The 19,823-nt window shown below is 34.8% G+C and overlaps 1 protein-coding gene across 1 annotated transcript in view; it reads right to left on the reverse strand.

Annotated features, from left to right (window-relative positions):
* The window catches only part of Nak (Numb-associated kinase), a 67,353-nt gene that overhangs the window by 6,583 nt on the left and 40,947 nt on the right, over positions 1 to 19,823 (reverse strand). Inside the window, exon 10 of the mRNA XM_072541105.1 lies at positions 17,079 to 17,204. Coding sequence (XP_072397206.1) covers positions 17,079 to 17,204 — 126 coding nt within the window. The remainder of the gene's footprint in view (positions 1 to 17,078; positions 17,205 to 19,823) is intronic.

A 19,823-nucleotide genomic window follows, 5' to 3' on the forward strand; every position in this document is an offset into this window, starting at 1 on the left:
TTTTTTTGAATATCCTGGTGTGTGTGTGTGTGTGTGTGTGTGTGTGTGTGTGTGTGTGTGTGTGTGTGTGTGTGTGTGTGTGTGTGTGTGTGTGTGTGTGTGTGTGTGTGTGTGTGTGTGTGTGTGTGTGTGTGTGTGTGTGTGTGTGTGTGTGTGTGTGTGTGTGTGTGTGTGTGTGTGTGTGTGTGTGTGTGTGTGTGTGTGTGTGTGTGTGTGTGTGTGTGTGTGTGTGTGTGTGTGTGTGTGTGTGTGTGTGTGTGTGTGTGTGTGTGTGTGTGTGTGTGTGTGTGTGTGTGTGTGTGTGTGTGTGTGTGTGTGTGTGTGTGTGTGTGTGTGTGTGTGTGTGTGTGTGTGTGTGTGTGTGTGTGTGTGTGTGTGTGTGTGTGTGTGTGTGTGTGTGTGTGTGTGTGTGTGTGTGTGTGTGTGTGTGTGTGTGTGTGTGTGTGTGTGTGTGTGTGTGTGTGTGTGTGTGTGTGTGTGTGTGTGTGTGTGTGTGTGTGTGTGTGTGTGTGTGTGTGTGTGTGTGTGTGTGTGTGTGTGTGTGTGTGTGTGTGTGTGTGTGTGTGTGTGTGTGTGTGTGTGTGTGTGTGTGTGTGTGTGTGTGTGTGTGTGTGTGTGTGTGTGTGTGTGTGTGTGTGTGTGTGTGTGTGTGTGTGTGTGTGTGTGTGTGTGTGTGTGTGTGTGTGTGTGTGTGTGTGTGTGTGTGTGTGTGTGTGTGTGTGTGTGTGTGTGTGTGTGTGTGTGTGTGTGTGTGTGTGTGTGTGTGTGTGTGTGTGTGTGTGTGTGTGTGTGTGTGTGTGTGTGTGTGTGTGTGTGTGTGTGTGTGTGTGTGTATGTACAAGAAAACATGGGTACTCCTGGTTGTAAGACAGCCAAAAACCTATCAGTGGTATTTTGTCACATATGTCTTTGAGTGCCCTATCACACGATAGTTTAATTACTGAGTTAATGTCTAAATCCGAAAGTCCTGTCTCGGATTCTACGTCCATTCTAAATGCATTCCTTATACATAATTTGTTGCTGTAGATGGGGGGAAATTATTCTTTTCAATTCTTTTTGTAGTTCTCTTAGCTTTGTAATTTCCTGCTAGCCTGTAATTCCTGATACCCACGACGTATCTACAAATTAAGTTTTTTATTGCATTTTCCACCTTCTCTTGTACTTTAAATACAGTTACATTGCTACCTTGTAATGTCATTGTTCACAAAGTCAAAAATATCACAAAGATAGGATACCTTGATTAACCAATTGACATCATGAAAACTGTCTTTAGCAAACAAATTTTGATATTTCATAAGAAGCCACTACAAGCCTTTCTGATTGCGGGTTCTGAGAAAAATTCAAAGACAGTCTTTTTGGTATCTATTAATTCTCTCTTTTTATTTATAAAAAAATCTATAGGCTTATCACTGTATTCCTGGTGCTTCAATTCTAAGTGTCCCTTCAATTTTGAACGTTTCATGGACTCATTTGAAAGTGCAGCATAACAAATAACACATAATGGTTTGTCATCAGTACCCTTTAAAAAACCGAACTGTAAGTAATCATCAGAATATTGTCGGGTCCAGGACGCTTGTTCTTTTTTTGTGACAGTTGTAGACTGCGCATTGAGCGGCCGTTGGTAATTACCACTCGTGCCTGCCTCTGGATGGACTTTACTTACGGTCTATTTTCTTTGTGGATGTGTGTGTAGTAGTGGGAGGTTAAAATAAAAGCGGTAGCGTCAGTCAGAGCGCGGCCTAAAAAGCAAGATGTGAAACGGCGAGACGAGGCGACCCGGCATTTTGCTTTCGTGGCCCGGTACCGGGTCGCGACCCACCATTTGGGAAACCTACAGTATGGAGAATCGTGCAGAAATTTATCGAAACTGGCAGCAACGAAGATCTGAATGTGGCCGAATATGCACGACTTTCAATGTTGATAATATGTGTACCATTGCAGACAAAAAAAGAGCTTTGCGAATAAAAGTAATAAGTGATTAAAAAAACCTGAGAAAAAAACTGCAGACTAGCTAATGATCCAAAGTTGCTTAGGCACCATCGGGTGGTAAGATTGGCATTTGCTCGTCAACATCTTAGTTGGAATAATGCCCAGTAACAAAACGTTTTGTTTAGGAGTGAATTCCGATTTTGCTTATATAATAATTACATACACACTCACATAATTTAAAATGATTAAAATGGTGACAGATTTATGGCCATAATTTACCCTCAGCCTTGGTATTGAAGAGAATTTTTAATGGTATGGGTTGAATGTCGATGGAAGGTCGTACTGAACAAGTTTATTTATGGACGCTGACAGCACGAAGATGTTTTAATGATACTTAGACGGCCGACGATCATATAGCAAACGACTTAAAAGTATGCGCGCACTTCAGTGAACCGGCTGGCCACGGAACGCACGGAAGATGGATCCAAAATTTATTATTGTTAGTTTGTAGTGAGATGAAGAGGAACAACAAACTAAACAAAGCAAAACAAGATAAAACAAATTTTATTTTCTTCTTCCTTCTTGTATGTAGGCTTTAAAGCCTGTTTCTTCTTCAACATTAGCTTTCTAAATTGTTTAAATTATCGCACCATCTTTTTCTTGGTGTGCCAATACGTTTTCGTCCATTTGGTGACTTATCTCGTGTTATTCGTACTATCCTATCCTCAGCCATTCTACTAATGTGTTCGTTCTACTTCTGTTTCCGTTTTGTCACCCATCCATTTATGTCTTCTATATTGCATATTGTCTTCTATATACCAAATTTTATCAATACTACTTTAAAATGAGTTACGAAAAATATCAAGAACCTTTATGAATTACTGTCAAAACCACTAACCACTAATATATTATATTAAGAGTTTTCGGGCGGTTCAGTGTGTCACATTTCAGTAAAGTGGGCTTATTTATTTGAATACACAAACACATTAAATTGCCGATCGAATTAATTCTCATACAAGATCACATTCCGCCAACTGTGTGTCAATAACAAACTGAAGTTGAAAGAGAGAAATTGAATTGGCCAGCATACTACTCTACTTAGTGGACAGTATGATGGAAATTTTGGATATTGAGCATGTCTGTAACTATCACCGTAGTTCATATCACCTATAAACAAAACTGTGTGTTGCGCTTATAGAGAAGTGGAATAACTTGCTACAGGAGTAGATTCAAACGCTAATTTGTAGACTTCGTGAAATAGTCTAAGCGAGACGGAGCAACACATGATATTAACAAATTGCTTATTGTTTTCTTATACAACCATTTGATTTCCATCTTAAATGTCTCATAATTATTGTCAAAATAAAAAAAACATGCAAACAAATGTAACACTTTAATCAATAATTTGTAACTTTGAAGCGAATTCGGATATCAAAATGAATGGAATGACAAAATAGTAGATACTAAGTGGACCAAGCTTGCATACACGATAGATTTGAGTGATATCCAAAAACTGCATTTCACCACATGGTGAATTATTCACCACATGTTGAATTGTTCCTCGTATAATGTTTATAAATTCGGCCTTATTCAAAACTCTGAATGATCTGAATTAATGTGTACTAGTCTAAAAAATTATCAAAATTGGACCATAAATTAAAAAACTTATTTAAGATCAATAGGTAATACTTTAAAGTAGCCGTTTTCTATGCACCCGATTATATATATATATATATATATATATATATATATATATATATATATATATATATATATATATATATATGTGTGTACTTGTTTAAACTAAAATATAAACTAAGATAATGACAGATATCTTCTACACCCTAATATTATCTTACTTCAAAAATTTAAAATTATTGAATTAATAGGATAGGTACTGTTACTTCTTTTATCTTTAACACAATATCATAAAATAAGCTGGGTTTGAACAAAAATTGGTATTTTGACAGTGTTCAGTTATTTGCATTGTGCATATTTGTGGTAAAATTTTATTTGACACTCAATGACAGTTTTCAAGCAATAAGAGCTGTTGAAAAAGTTTCTCAAATTGTTGCTTTGATTGACGACGATCTGGACTCGAGATATTGAAGAAAAAACCCAGTTACTGCTTTGAATGATTGTTTCCATATGCTTAGTAAACTTGGATATCCCCATTAAATGGCTTTTCAACTGCATATATAATTTTTAACTGCAATATCCCCACCTAAGAGCAGTAGGAATTGGAATAATTGAAAACACCCAAAAAAAAAATTACTACCTAGGCATAGAAGAGCTTGAAAAGAGTCTAAAATTTGCCAGATTACATGCAGATTGAAGTCCCCAGCAATGAAGTAAAATACTTTTTACTGACGAGTCACATTTTGCCTGCGATCAACTGATGGCCGAAAAAGGGTATGGAGAAAAGAATATGAACGATATTTCGACTACATTATCTCTGAACGGGTATCTTTGGTGAACAGGTGTTTCTGTTATGGAGTCTCCATGCAGGTATTTCTATGGAAGCACATACTGAAAAATGATACTTATTGGAGATGACTTTCTTTTAATGGATGAAAATGCTAAACTACGCACGGTACGGGTAGTAACTGAATACGTAAATGAAGCTGTCATTTGGAGATTTTATTGGGCTGCCTGCGGCCTGAATCTTAATCAGACAGAACAACTATGAGATCAGGTTGAGAGGCACATTCGTCCATGCCAGCTACTCTTCGAGAATGACGTTTTTCCATTCAAGAAGAATTCGATGAAATTTCTCAAATATTCATTGCAGATTTGATTAACTGTATACCACAACAATTAAATACAGGCATTCAGGCATGAGGAGAACATACACGATACTGAAAACTAGTGGGAAGACCCATAAAAAATTGTAGTGATTTTGTAAACAAGAAAAAATGAAAAATTTAGGAAATGATGGTGGCTGGTTAGTAAGTTAGTAGTTGGAATAATTATGTTGTATTTACAGGAAAAAAAACTAGTGATGTCTGTGTTAGGCACGTAGTTATCGAACAATCCTTGTATAGAAAACATATATAAGGCACCTGAGCCGAATAATGCCAAACTTAACATTTTAAATAATGCACAAATATACGCTTCTTGATAAAAAAACAAGAAACAGTTTCCATCCTATCATCTCTAGTTAAATTTACTATGAGAATTATTTAAAAAAAATGTTAAATTGCAATCTAAATATTTTGTAATAGCTTATCATTTTGTTACAACAAAATATACTACACACTTCAGATACATTTATCATCTAGGCGGTAAACGTAACATTTTTTTTTAAATTCTCGATCATGATGTGTACCGTTTACATAATCACAAATTTTATTTAGGTACCTACTTCCAAATACAGCAATGTTTTCGATAGTACAATCAACTGGGCGAATGATTATAATACATAGTATATTCTATGATTCCCTTAATCATCACAAGGGTGCATATATCTACAAATTCAAACACAGAGACCTGAATATTATTTTCCCATTCCCATCGTTTCAATTTCAATTTTACCCCATGAGTTAAAATTTATAGATATCTGCGTATATTATACGATAGGCAAATACCTTGAAATAGCAAAAATATGCTGGTATTCAACAAATTTCAAATACAGAGACTGACAAAGTGTTGTATATTCAGGCAAAAATTGCCCCATATACTACTAAAGAGCTACAGAAAACTTTTCTGAAAGATTCATTGTGCATTTGGTTACGGCTACAGAAGAACAGGAAAGAATAACTGATAAATTCAAAGGTCATCATCGTAGATGGGTCCTTTGTAAGCTACCACTATGACAGCAGCAATTTCAGGGACCTAAGAAAAGTACTAACCATTTTTCGGGAATTCCGCTAGAGATAGCAGCGATTCATCTTCTCTAATAAGCTGGGAACGCTAATAACGGACTTAGTAACATCCCAGTGGATATTAATTGAAGGAAATGAGCCTGTAGATTGTCTGAACAAGTTTGGTTCTAAATATAGGTCTCGAATAGTTTTCAGATTACATTTTGTTGTAAAAAAAGAGAAGTCTGGGTACACAACAATATGGGATATGGTTCCAGAGTTTTTTTGCCCTGGTTCAAGAGTTAGGCAATCCAATCAGCCTTTCCGATGGAAGAATCTGTTTTCTTTAACAAAAGCAGATGTATTTAGCCGATAATTTGACACGGCCCGATACATGTAATTAAGTGACTGAAATTTCCTATACTTATTTATTTCGATATGTTGACAGAAATTTCAAAGATCATCATCATCATTTTGGCTTTACAACCCTGTGTGGGTCCTAGCCTCCCCAAGAATTTTTCTCCAGTCGTCCCTATCCATCGCCTTCCTCCGCCAAGCACGCATTTCCATATTTCTTATATCTTGGTCTAAATTTCAAAGATAGGTACCAAAAATATACTCGTCGCCCAAAAATGATGACTAGAGGAACTGAAAATATCAGACAATTCTCTAGTCTAGAAAATTATAAGAACCGGATTCACGAACATGCTACAGATTCTCTTCAATATAAAACTTTCTATATCCACTCAGTTTAAAACACTGCAATGCTGTATATGGTCCTTAGTTTTATAGCTGTATTCAAAAAATAACAATATAACAAAGTCACAAGCTATTAAAATTTTGGTGTATCGTAGAATGCTACGCTTAAGCTGGATCAGCAGAATAACAGACCGCAGCTTGTACACACAATAAAAATAAAAAGAAAACCTCATCTTTAGGACATACTGTGGCATGAGAGATATGAGCAGCTGGAGTTGATAATAGACAAGAAGCTGGATGAGAGAAGCTGCATAGGCAGAAAACGAAATCGTGCCTCAGAAACAGTAAAGAATCGACTAATAAAAACGGAAATACTCCAATCCATCAAGCCTACGACAGAGACGAAGTTACCGTGATAGTCACAGATCTAGGGGCCGAAGAGGTGGCACCTAGAGAGAGGAGTGAGACCGGTTATGACTTTAACTGCAGAAACAAGAGCCTTGAGAAAACAAGAAGACTAAGGGAAAAATGTGAAATGCAGACAGTCGGATATATCACAGAAAAAACGCTATGGCACAGATAATTTAATAACATATCTCATACAAAGGTGTAGCATAAATGACTGGACATTAGACAATCAAAAATAAATGGAATAGCCTCATTGGGAGAACATATAATAGTATGATCGCATGGCACAAATCACCAAACAGCTGCAGAAGTAAAGTCGCAAACAAAAGATGTGAGTGCTTACCTGGACCTCCAAGAATAGGGAATCTAAACATGAAAAAAGACATGCGTCTATCAAAAAATAGGAAGAAACAAAAGAGAAGTTACCTGTATAGAAAACGGTGAAGATAATATGGAAAATACTAACGCTGTTTAAAAGGAAATGATATTTATCAACTCTGTGAGTACAGTAATTTTAATAAAAATGAATGGGTTAATAAAAACAGTGAGCATATTTTGTAAATTTTACCCGTACCAGCTCTCCTCTCAGTGAAATAAAAATGATTAAATGACAATATTGAGCAAATTCAGATAACCACTTTCTTGTGTAATGCCCAGTTGACTGTACTATGAAATAGTACAAAAACATCGATAAAGCTACCGAAAACGTTCTATTTTACTAGCCTCAAGTTAAAATTTGGTTTAAGTTTAAATTCTACTATAACATATTGTTTTTTTTAATTTCCGAGCTTCTCGATGCCTTCGTTCGCGACGACTAAGAGTAATGTGGAATATTATTGGAATGATTATTAAAAATATATATTATACGCCAATTTTCAACCAATACTGATCTTTTTTCTTTCCATCTACCTGTACACTTTATACATCTTACAGATAACACGATAAATACGAAAAAGGTTTATTCTAGTTCGATTATTGTGTGATACCATTATTGTTTTGCTCTCTAGACCATATCGAAAGGACAATCGTTTTGACGTGATCAATAAAACACATATATCTAAAGCAAAAGTTGATGAAACGATTTAGAAAAAAACAATTGAGTCAACTATACATGAGACTCATTATGTTTTTACTACTGCGTAACCTTAACCTGATCCCTGTGCAGTCTTTTCTTATTACAAATGCATGTAATTTAAAAGTGGAAAGAATATGAAAATAAACTACCAGGATAGCTATGTGACTGTGTAAATATATTCTTTCTTCACGGGGACGTAACCTATATAAGAATTTTTAAACTATGTAATTATACTTGTTTTTCGGGTGTATAGACCGTAGTATGGAATTATTTTTTCCTAAAGTTTTGTCTGCACCTACGGCAGATATTATTAAAGACAATGTAGCAACGGAGGTAACCTTATGTCGTTTACTGGTAATGATCATCGAGTAATTTGCGTTTTTTATATTATTCCGGTGCCTCCCGGTATCCTTAGGTTGGTCTAAATCGGTATTTGCATTGTGTATGCGTCTGGAAAGAGGTTTTGTAGTTCGTATCGTTAAAGTCTACATTCAGTTTAGATACAGATTCTCTTATTTAGAATAAAGTTGATCAGGTGTTTTTTAAATTTCGACAGCCTTTCTTAAGAATAAAATTGTTTCTTAGAATAAAATTTGGACCTTGTCTTGTGAGATGGTCTTTTTTGCAGAGAGTTAATTTGTGTTCAGTCAGACAAGTATCTATACTAGGTTTTGTTGTTCCAATGTACACTGAACTACAACTACAGAGAATGAGGTAAATTTATGGAGTATCCGTAGGTTCTCCTGGATCTTTGGCCGTACTTATACTTTTTTGTATCGTCTTCGTGATTTGAAGATGGACATATGTAATGTTTTGTAAGATGTTCATTCCATTTGTAACGGTTTTAATATACGGCCAGAAAGCTTCACCTTTTGATTCTCGCTGTTGCTCAATGTTGCGGTTGACTCTTTTTAAGCTATATACCGCTTGTTATATTTTGGAGAATACTCGTTTCAGCCCAACGCTTTTCATGTTTGAATTCTCCCGCCAAATATTCAGGTTTATAATTACATAAAAATATCGAAGTCATTGTTCCATTGTAAACTGGATATAGAGTTTAGGAAACTGACCAAACTTAAGAAATATTTACAGAACGAAATCAACAAAAAGGACTTCATCATCATCATTATTATGGCCCTACAACTCTATGTCAGTCCTTGCCTACTAAAGAATTTTCCTTCAGTCTTTCCTATCTATCGCTTTCCTCACCAAGCATGTACTCCCATGTTTCTCATATCTTCGATTTAATACGTATTTCCTTGACTTTAATAGCTATCCACTCAGGCTTCTGCATTATTTCATCCTGGCCTTGAATTCTTTTCTGTTAGTGTCAACTTTCTTATAGAATGTTCTGAATTATTTTTCTCTATTAAGACTTTCTATATATTCAAGTGGTTTATGTTTTCTTTTGTCTTCTCTTCTCTTTGTCTGTTAATTTCTCGACTGTGGTTTTAGGTCTTCGTGTAAGCATTTTTCGGTACTCAGTACTTTTCCGCTTCATTTTTTTCTTTAGTTTCATTCTTGTATTTATCATCAAACTACTGGTTTTTCCGAATAGGTTTGTATTCCTATCTCATCTTCGTTTAAATTTTGATCCGTTAGTGTACTGCTATTTTTTTTTTTTGAGTACTGCTGCATCTCCCAGCTTTTGTATGTAGGTGGATATCCTTTTTTCTTTGTTGGCGTTGATATTCTAGACCTTCAGCTTGAGGTCACTAAGAAATGATCTAAATCTAGTAATATGTGCTAGCAACTGCCATTTTTAGCGATGTTGCAACGTATCAGGCTTAGCCCATTACGGCTGCTATCAGTGTGTAGACTATGGCTTCCTATAGTTGTGACGAAAGTCTGCTCTCGACCTATTCGCGCATTAATGTCATCTAGCACTATTTTAATGTCATTTCTGAGACAATTTCTGTATATTTCTTCTAGGTCTTCAAACAACTGATTTTTTTCGTCGCCTGGTTTGTCATCAGTCGAAGCAAGTGCGTTAATCAAACTATAATTAAAGAATTTTCCTTTTAAGCGCAAGTAGCACATTATTTGCTTAAAATCCATAAGGGGTTTTGGTCTCTGGTTTACAACGAACCTCACTCCATTTATATGTTGACTTTCATTGCAGCTGTAATACAGGACATGTGTACACAAGGGCTTTTTATCTGATAATTTTCATAAAAAAGTTTACAAAAACTCCGCTCAGCGATTTCCCATTGTCGCCCATCACCCTGTTTGTAAAATCCGCCACCCCAATGGAAATATGTAGTGCTGAGTCTAAAAGAGGTTTGTAATATCTTTGAGACCTCATAACTTCTTGTAGTGGCTATATTTTTCGTATATTGGCGACCATCAAGGCAATTTGTACTTTATTCACTGCTGCTTTGAACAATCCTACAGTTGTGTTAAACCAAATAGAATAGCTGTAGATGCACTTTGCCTGTAAAATAAGCTGCAAGATTTTATATCTCTCGATATTCTTTTATTTGTTAAAGATATTTTATTTTTGACGTTTTATCGATATTATCAATTCTACTTGCTTGTTTACCCTTGTAAGCATCTCTTAATTGAAAAATATGGAGAGTCCATGCACAACAAAAGGGATAGGGATGTTTTAGGGAGGATTAAGATGATTTTTGGATTTAACCTGACAAACAAACTGATCCCAGTTTAGACCGATTCCGGCTTCACCATCTTCTTGAAAGATTTTTTTTTAACAAATGCGTTCTAATACCTCATCATTGGTACTACAGCAAATAGCAAACAGTGAAACTATGTCAAAATTAGACGTAGTCGAAAATATTCTATTCGGTTTTAGTGTCTGATATCCTTTATATTATCGATAAAGTTTTATAAGAGTATACATCTGAACAAGATATGGATCTCAACTATAAGAAATATTAAACCTCTCTCCATATGCATGGAACACTTCAATATTGATTCGATATTAACCGACGGATATCGGAGATACTCGAGGAAGACCATTAGTGAATGACAGGTTACGAGCGCTGCCGCATCGCCTTTAGTAATGCATGCCGTAGTTGCAGAAGAAACGCCAAGAATAGATAACTCCAGTCTACGGTCTCTAAACCCCGAAAACAATGCACCATTACAAAGTAACTACTGCGAAAGCCGACACTTTTTTAAACTATACTTCTGAATCTGGATCTAATTTAAAATATTCCTAGCTTGGAAGAACTTTGTCAAGGTATTTATTCCATAGATTCAAAACTCAATCAACGCCTTACTATACTAAACTATCGTGTAACTGATGTTGTAAGATTTTTGTATGGCTTCAATTAACTAAACTATTCATTTATAACGTATACCACTAAATCTAGTCGCCTTTCAGAACTTAAAACTTAGTTTGACATGTAGTATATTCTTCACAACATTTACAAGCTTCTTTTGCAGCTACTTTTAACGTTACTGCGTGCCTTTTCAATTGTTAGTGCTTTGTGAATATTTCTGTTCAAGCGTAAGCCATTTTTGGAAGAATCTGTTTGTTAATTTTTAGATGTAAATAAAATGGAGTACAAAAGCGATCATGAGGAGTCAATTGACACGCCATGTTTTATTCTAACGTAAAACGATTGTCCGTTTCAACATTATTCACAATGTCAAAATAATGTCATGCCATAGTTAAAATAGTTTACTAAATTCCCAAATTAGAAACGATGGATATCTTGATTAATGACAGAAAAAAAAAACAGTGTTAAGAATATTTCGATCATTATAATGGAAACGAAACCTACAAACAGTCAGTTTATGTATTATTTTAGCCCATTTATTAGATAAAGCATGAGAGTATTGTAGCGATACAACAATATCCTGAATAAAAAATAGCAATCACAACGTTATAAGTATATTACATCATAATTACATAATGGGGACATTCTGTTCAACAACTTGAAAGAATTTACAAAAAAGGCGATCAAAATATGCAGAAGAGATGAAAGGAGATTTACAAAAATTATTTAGATATGCAGAAAGTATTAATAACCATTAAAGCGATGAGAATATGGAAACAATGTGTCATGTTAGGAATATATCCTTAATTAGTAAAACATAGAACTCAAAAAGCATTAGAATTGGTGAGAAGATTTGTTGCATGATGTTACTAATCTCTTTTTATAGAGAAGAGGTCAAGCTGTATGATAAATAAGTTAATAGAAAATATGATAACAATGATTATGCTGTGTATACATATATGTTGTAGTCGATTGGGCGTTTTCAGGTAGAAGACAACTTGTCACAGTTAACGACTACGGCAAAATGGTTACATATAAACAGGCTTTGATCCCTAAAATAATTGTTTTTAGTTATGATAACTATTTTTTGTCCAAAAATTTAATTTTTAGTACTAATGTGCTGATTGATTGTAACATGTGTTATATTATGTTACATGATAAATAAATATTACATAAATTGACTACGATTGTCTATGGATTCATTCTGTGCTTTTCCGTCAAAACTCTCTGTATTTTTCCAGAGCCTCAGGATGCGAATTTAACAAAAATCGACAAATGTTCTATACCTAGCCAATGCTTATTAATTTTTTAATATATATTATTCATTGCTAACATTCAAACTAGCTAACATGAATTGTTCAAATTGGTTTTAACAACAGATCAATCATGTAAGATGATTTTCAGAATCGCTTGGCAATAGCTTTCTAAGCGGCAGTATAGCATTGAAGGGCTTTACCAAGTTCATGGTGTAATAGTAAAGGAAAGAAGCTTATAAGATGGAAAAATATCGGCTAAATATCACAACATATGTTGTTTTAGTGGTTCTTAATTACACAGGGGCAACGTCCAACAATAATTATTCTGTGCAGGCAACATCTCTGAATATGAAAGTTGAGGCCTGGCAATAAATGATTTCAAAAAATTTACAAGACACTTTGTAGAACGTATATTATCAAATGTTTGAAGATGAGACCTTTAAGATGTCACGTGTTTTCTGTGATATTTGTTGGATCGAACCTCAGACACCCAATTGGATACTTAAGAAACGCAAAATACCTGAATACTTGAGAAGCAAAGTGTTTAACCAGTGCATCCTTTCTATCATGACATATGGATGTCAAACCTAGACCTTAACTAAGGCAAATATGAATAGACTAGACACACCAAAAAGGGCAATGGAAAGAGCAATGTTGAGGTATGACTGTCAGATAAAAGGAGGAACGACTGAATAAGATCAAAAATAAGGGTCGAGAATATCACAACAAAAATTGCTAAACTCAAATGGAGCTTCGCAGGTCACACTGCTAGACTAAAAGACTAACGTTGGAACTTCACAATACAACATTTGAGACCTTACAAAGGTAGACGACCAAGAGGAAGATCACAGATGAAATGGGTAGATGACATAAAAAAGTAGCCTGAACAAATTGGAAGAATGTTGCTCAGGATAAAGATCAATGGAAGAAGTTGGGAGAGGCATATGTCCCAAAAGGACGCAGAAGCCTAAGAAGAAGGACCGCTCCGTAATTCGCTTTAAGTAATAGCACAAGGAAAAATAAAGTAATATGTTATAGGGACGTTATTGAAAGTGTCAAACAGTTTAAATACTTACCCGATATTGACAATTGAAAGTGACAATGGTAATTGATATATAAATGAGGTCATGAGGTATTTTGCAAACGTCGAAAATGGTTTCGACAGATCTGACACTCATTTTGTTAAAGTCTTCGTTCAACAATAAATTTACTGACTTTTCTAAATGTGGTCTCTACACTGGATGGTCCCAATATTATTAAAGACAAACTGAAAAGCTTTTCTATTTTTGAGTAAGCAAACAAAAAAAATAGATAATTTAAACCTGGAAGAATTAGAAATAGAATCATATCGAAGTGGAAAGCCAACTATTAAACAAATAAGAGTAGCTTTGTATTAAGAGGAAAAACTGAATACAATTTGGGAAGCTTAATAAACATATAATAATTTAAGAAAAACACACCATTACTATCGTCACAGAGAAAGACATCTAGTGTTGGCAAGCAAGTATGTTTCCTGGAATTCCATTTTAGATGAGAAGGAGGAAATTAAACAAGGAGGAGGATCAAATATAAACGGATCTTTCTGTCCTGCGAAGTCTGTTGTTGAGTTGCACTGCTGCGACAAAACTTCAATTTCGAAAAGTTTTCGGAACTACTGATTTCAAAGCTCTCTATTGAAGATGAACGAACGATTCGTGTTGAAATTTCTCAAAAGGCCCCCTGCGCGTTCTGAAGTAGAAGAAGCATTTTTATGAAAGCCTACGATAAAAATTGACCAAAACACTATACACTGGAGAGGCAACATGTCGAAAAAAACTTCTCAATAAACTGCAAAAGCTTAACTCGTGTTAAACGGTAAAGACTAAAATTCAATAAAAACTTATTATCTGACACACAGACTAACAATATAAGGTAACAGAATACACACTAACGAAACCAGAAATAAACACTAAAAACATGAAGAGCTCCGAGAAATCGGAGACGTCGTCGTCTTAAAATACATATCAATTAAAGGTAAGATCAAACTTATAGGACCCACGTGTAACAGATACTCGCGTATACAACCGAAACACACGCAGAAATATCTACTGAGAGAAATAGCTAATGTGTAGTGCTAAATAGCTAATGTGTAGTGCTAAGGACGAATAAAGTTGTGACATATCAAGATCAAATATGGAAAAAGGAAAGTAAAATATCAGGACTTTTAACGAGAAGAAAATACAGGAGAGAAACTAAAGCCTTTATAAGAGTGGTAAAGAGTTTCCTTATTTGGAATATATTCGAATTTAAACTATGACGTAGAATCGTAGATAAACCGCTATAAAATGTTTGCTCAATCTTCTTTCATGATTGATCCATCAACAGCATCAACTAAAATAAGCATATTTACAGCGTCAATATTTCGTTTCTATCACTTTCTTTTAATTTCTCTTTCTTAATAATTTCAATATCCATCATTTATGTAGCCCATTAACAAATATTTCCTATATCTCTAATGAGTAATAAAAAGGTACTATATATATCACATCTTCTAGCATACAAAGTTCCAGAAAAATAACAATTTCCTGGTTTAGTGTGATGTCAGAATGACAAAAGGTTTTAAATGGTTTTAGTGTCTGTCAGTTAAATATTTCGATATAAATAATCTATATGTTCTGCTTGTAGTAGATTGTAGATCTGCTGGACCAAGACCAACTTGACCTCAATGCTCGTGCGCCAAACGCGGTTCGAGTAAATTCGGATAGAGAGTCTCTAAGTAGGTCATGTTTATGCTGGCAAGGGAAGCTCTGGCTTACGCTAATATTGGGACTGGCAGTGAACTATTGTTTAGGGCTGATAATAAAATGCTTAGCGTAGTAGGGGCTATTTTTAAGTAGCCTTCCAAGCGTATGGGAACTATACAATTATGTCACTAATGCAACTATGCAATTATGTCACTAACTGTATATTTTGATTGAACATGACACAAATTCACAAACACCCATAGACAAACGCAGAATACGCATATATCCATGCAGACCTATTATGGTCAATCCAAAAATCACCAGACAGCTGCACCACAATTGGCTAAGTACTGCGCCCCCCAATCCTCATTGTGGTCTTGGGTTGATGGTACAGGCGAAACAGTGTTGCCTAAGCAATGCCTCAGAGAGCTGGCGAACTTCCTGGTGACTAACCTTGGCATAGCATACACACATTGCCGTGTCTGACTGCATTTTGCCCCAACCCGAAGGAATATAATGGATACGAAGACAAAAAGAAATAGCCAAAAGGAGGACTCAGATATCAGTGACACTCCCGAGTCTGTGATAATAATATAAAGGGGAACGAGTAGAGGAGATCCGGTCATCGACTTTGGTCTCTGCTCCAAATGGATCTTAATAACCAATCAAGTTCCGAACCTTCAACACAGTAAGGCAGCTTCGGCATAACTTATTGTTGCTATTAGAAGTTCGATTTCGTCCGGATACAAGAGAAAACCGGTTATGAAGCTCAGCGAAATAGGTCCAGCGAGCGAGTATGAGCAGCGAGAAAGACGAAAAAGGTTAGGTACATGTTGAAGCCAGGCTTCGATCTACGATCAGGCACTAAAACGTATCCGGTAGATACAAACATTGATGTCGGATTTACATAAAATATTTAAATCGCAGTATGACAAGACTACGAAGTTAAGTGACCCTTTGAAATCAACAAGAATTTTACTGAACTAGTAGCCTACTGGTTTTCTTGTGTAACTCATATATCTTACAAAAAAAAACAACAAAGCCGGACAAAACCTTTAGAAAGACAATATAGGCGTATAGTTAGAGCAAGAAAGTATAAAATTGTTATGACAATCAATTGGTCTATAAAGGCAATATATTTAAAAAAGACTAAAAGCTACCCCCATTTGTGATGTATAACAAGTTTTTCAGAAACAAAAATCAACATGTAATGCTGATAAAAAAGCCTTTGCAAATTTATTAAGATAATATGTATACAAATATAAGTAAAACTAACAAATAAGACCTGTTTCAATCAGTTTTTTTAAGTGAACAAAGCCTATAGAGTCTACAAAGATAATGCAACCTATAATATGCTGCATAGTGAACATCTAATGAGTCACTATTGTAGGGAAGTCCCGTAGGATTGTTTTAAAAGTAGAGAAATAAAAGTCTTTGGAAGATCTCCGAAGAATGAAACAAGAGAGAAACAAGAAAGAGAAGACAATGTACACCAATTGTCAAACTATCATTCCTTAAATAACCCCTGCACACATTTCAAGGCACATAGAATAGAACAAAATAATTTGACTCCGACAAAAACATCGCAAATTTCCTAAGATACTACAATGAAGACTGTATAACGACGTATATAGGAGTATATAATAAGAGGAATATGCATATTGTTGTCGATATTGGGAGGAACAAGTCACGGTACTACCTAACAAACTAATAAACCAACATAAATGGTTCTAAATAAATATATCTCAATCTACAGTTTTAAAAAAATTAACATCTAATTTTAACCATGTATATCGAAATATTTAACCTATATACTACTTATTCAAACGCTATTTTTGACATAATTACTTAAAAAGCATAAAGATTTGTAGTACGAATAGTTGTAATGACAATTAGAGAGACAAGAAGTTACACATTGAGAAAGCATTAAGACAAGTTACCTGAGGAATGTGGTCCTTTATTTGTTCTATCTCGACTGCGAAGCGGAAGACTGAAAGGGGCGCTGCTGAAGGGATCTTCGGAGACGGACATCGTCGAACCTTCCTTCGATTTCATCCCTTGCAAACCTAAAAATATTGAATATGTTTAGTACATGTTGTATTAGAATTTTACTAAGCAATTACTAGTTTTACCACACAACAGTTACTGTTATTCATAACTATGCAATTTAAACCGTAGTGGTGTTTATTCCCTGGTTTATACAGATGGCGCGAATAAAAAAAATATGATTTACCGTTCCGTACAATTCTTTTTTAATATGTTAAATATGACAGCACAGGGTCTAGTATGTTGTTGAAAATACACCAGTATAAGCGTCTCTGGTGATTTTATAACAATTGAAAAAAACTGCGTTACGCGCTGTAATAAATATTAAAATAACTAGTAATTATGATAGGTTTTTAGGAAAAAACTGGTTCATTTAATTAATTTTTGTAATTACAATTATATCACCCAAAATATAAAAAAATTTACCACAGAAACCAGATTAACGCAATATAGAATGTACTTCCAGACGTTCTCTCATTCTATTTAGTAATTATACAGGGTGTCCCCGAAAATTTTACATTCTGTTTATTAAATATACATTAAGCAATACAGAAAAATTTTTTTTATACATGTTTGCAAAAAAAAAACAGTATGTATCTTTTGGGGTACATTGCCCATTTCTGGTACACACTAAAAATGCTTATAGAGATGATTTGGTTCAGAGGGATAGGTGAGGGAGATTCTTTTTAGAGGGTTGAAAATTACAAACTAATTAATAATTATGTTAAAAAACTAAGAAAGCATTTATCAATTGCAAAAAAAAATAATTTTATTCGACTAAAAGTAAACGTAAAAATTACAAAAAAATAAAAAAATTACTTATCTAGTTGTTCTTTGTATGGTAAATTGTAAAACAATTTCTAGAATTATTACCACTTACAATGCACACACGTAAGCCACATTTTTGACAGAAAAGCGTTGTTTGCCCACTTACACAAAGTTTACATCTCCCCTTCTCAACAAAAGTTGGAAAATGTCCGATTTGGTCATATCTGACGTCGTCTGTAGGTCTGGTTGTTACTGGTACTCTAATTTTTTTAGACGGTTGCACATCTGCAAAATCAGATTTCCTAGTTTTAGTGATATTGTAACATTTTAGAAGCGATGAAGCTAAATGTAATCGAAATGTTTTCAATTTATCAAGTTTTCCATTTTCAGTAGCCTGCATATCTCTTCTATATATCAGCCAAGCGTTGTTTACAGAAATGTCTATTAGCTGGGTAAATATTCCCAAATACCACCTGCGCGATTTGAAAGGTGTTTTGTATAAAGCGATCAGCGTATCAGCTAAATCAATGCCTCCATATGTTGGTTGTATTGTTTTATTATTTGAAGACAACTAACGTCAACTTTTTTTTTTTCTCATTTTTACAGTATCTCTTTATTTGGACAATAGGGCTATGGGATATATATGAACTAGCCAAGGTGACGCATTTGGTGTCTGCCCATTTTACTACAGCTATTCCTGCATTATTATCAACTTTGTAGTCAATGGATCCTTTGGATCCAATGGACCTTTTTTCAACAGAATTTTATCAGACTCCAAAGTGCAATTACGTAATCGGTTACTTCTTATGGTTCTCAGACTGTCTATTCCACGTTCATTTTTCAACAGCGTGATCAGTTCTAATAAACAGAACCAGTTATCCAAATATACAATACTTTCCAAAGGATGAGGAATTGTTTTACACAGTTGAACAACTACTTTGCCGCCTGAACCCAGGTTAGATTCTTTTCAAAAGTCGTAAACTATTCCAGAAACTCCTGCCCTTACAAACATTTTGAAATCCCACTTTCTAGGTTTTTTCGGCAACTATTGGCGAAGATTTCCCGCTTTGGTTCCTTTGTAACTAATCATCATTTCATCAATAGAATACTGATTTTCTCCTTCAATTTTAATACAGTTTGATCGAATTCTTTCCAAAAGGTACCTGATTTTGAATAAACGATGTTGGTTGGCATCTACACTGTTATCTTGGAAGTGTATTAGTCTACGTAGTTTTTTAAATCTTTTTATGGGCATCACATCTGCTATAATAGTGTAGCGTATGTTGATTGACCAGTAGTCTTCGAATGATGGCATTCTTATTATACCCATTAAAATTTCTATTCCTATAAATGTTTTAATTTCAGATGGAGAAGTATTGATTGATGTCCCGGTTGTAAAAGTAGAGTAGAGATTCGTTTGTTCTGCAATATATTACATAATAGAATCATCCCAAAACATTTGAAAATATTGCAAAGGTGTAAGTACATTAGGTGGAGCTTCATACACACTTTCAATGGGGATTTTGTTGCGTGGAAAGTTTTCTTTCACCCAATTGTAGTTGCTCCTAACTTTTTTTCTATTTTTTTGGTTACTTTCCTTCACATTTGAAATTCTAATGGATAATGGTATCTTATCATCCGTGTCATATTCATTTTGATGTTGCTCGATTGTTTCGGTAGGTAGGTGTGGAAGTAAACTTTCTGGTTCAAAATTAGGGTCCAGATCACTGTCGTCCATCTCCTCATCACTAGATGATCCAACATCTGAAACGTACGCATCTTCAGGAGGTGGTACTACAATTTGAGGACCTCTGTTTTTTCTATAAAAACTGCCACATGGAACCGTAGGAAGCTGAAAAAAAAGCTAGATA

The sequence above is a fragment of the Diabrotica undecimpunctata genome, chromosome 1 (genome assembly GCF_040954645.1).
Source record: "Diabrotica undecimpunctata isolate CICGRU chromosome 1, icDiaUnde3, whole genome shotgun sequence".
Lineage (NCBI taxonomy): Eukaryota > Metazoa > Arthropoda > Insecta > Coleoptera > Chrysomelidae > Diabrotica > Diabrotica undecimpunctata.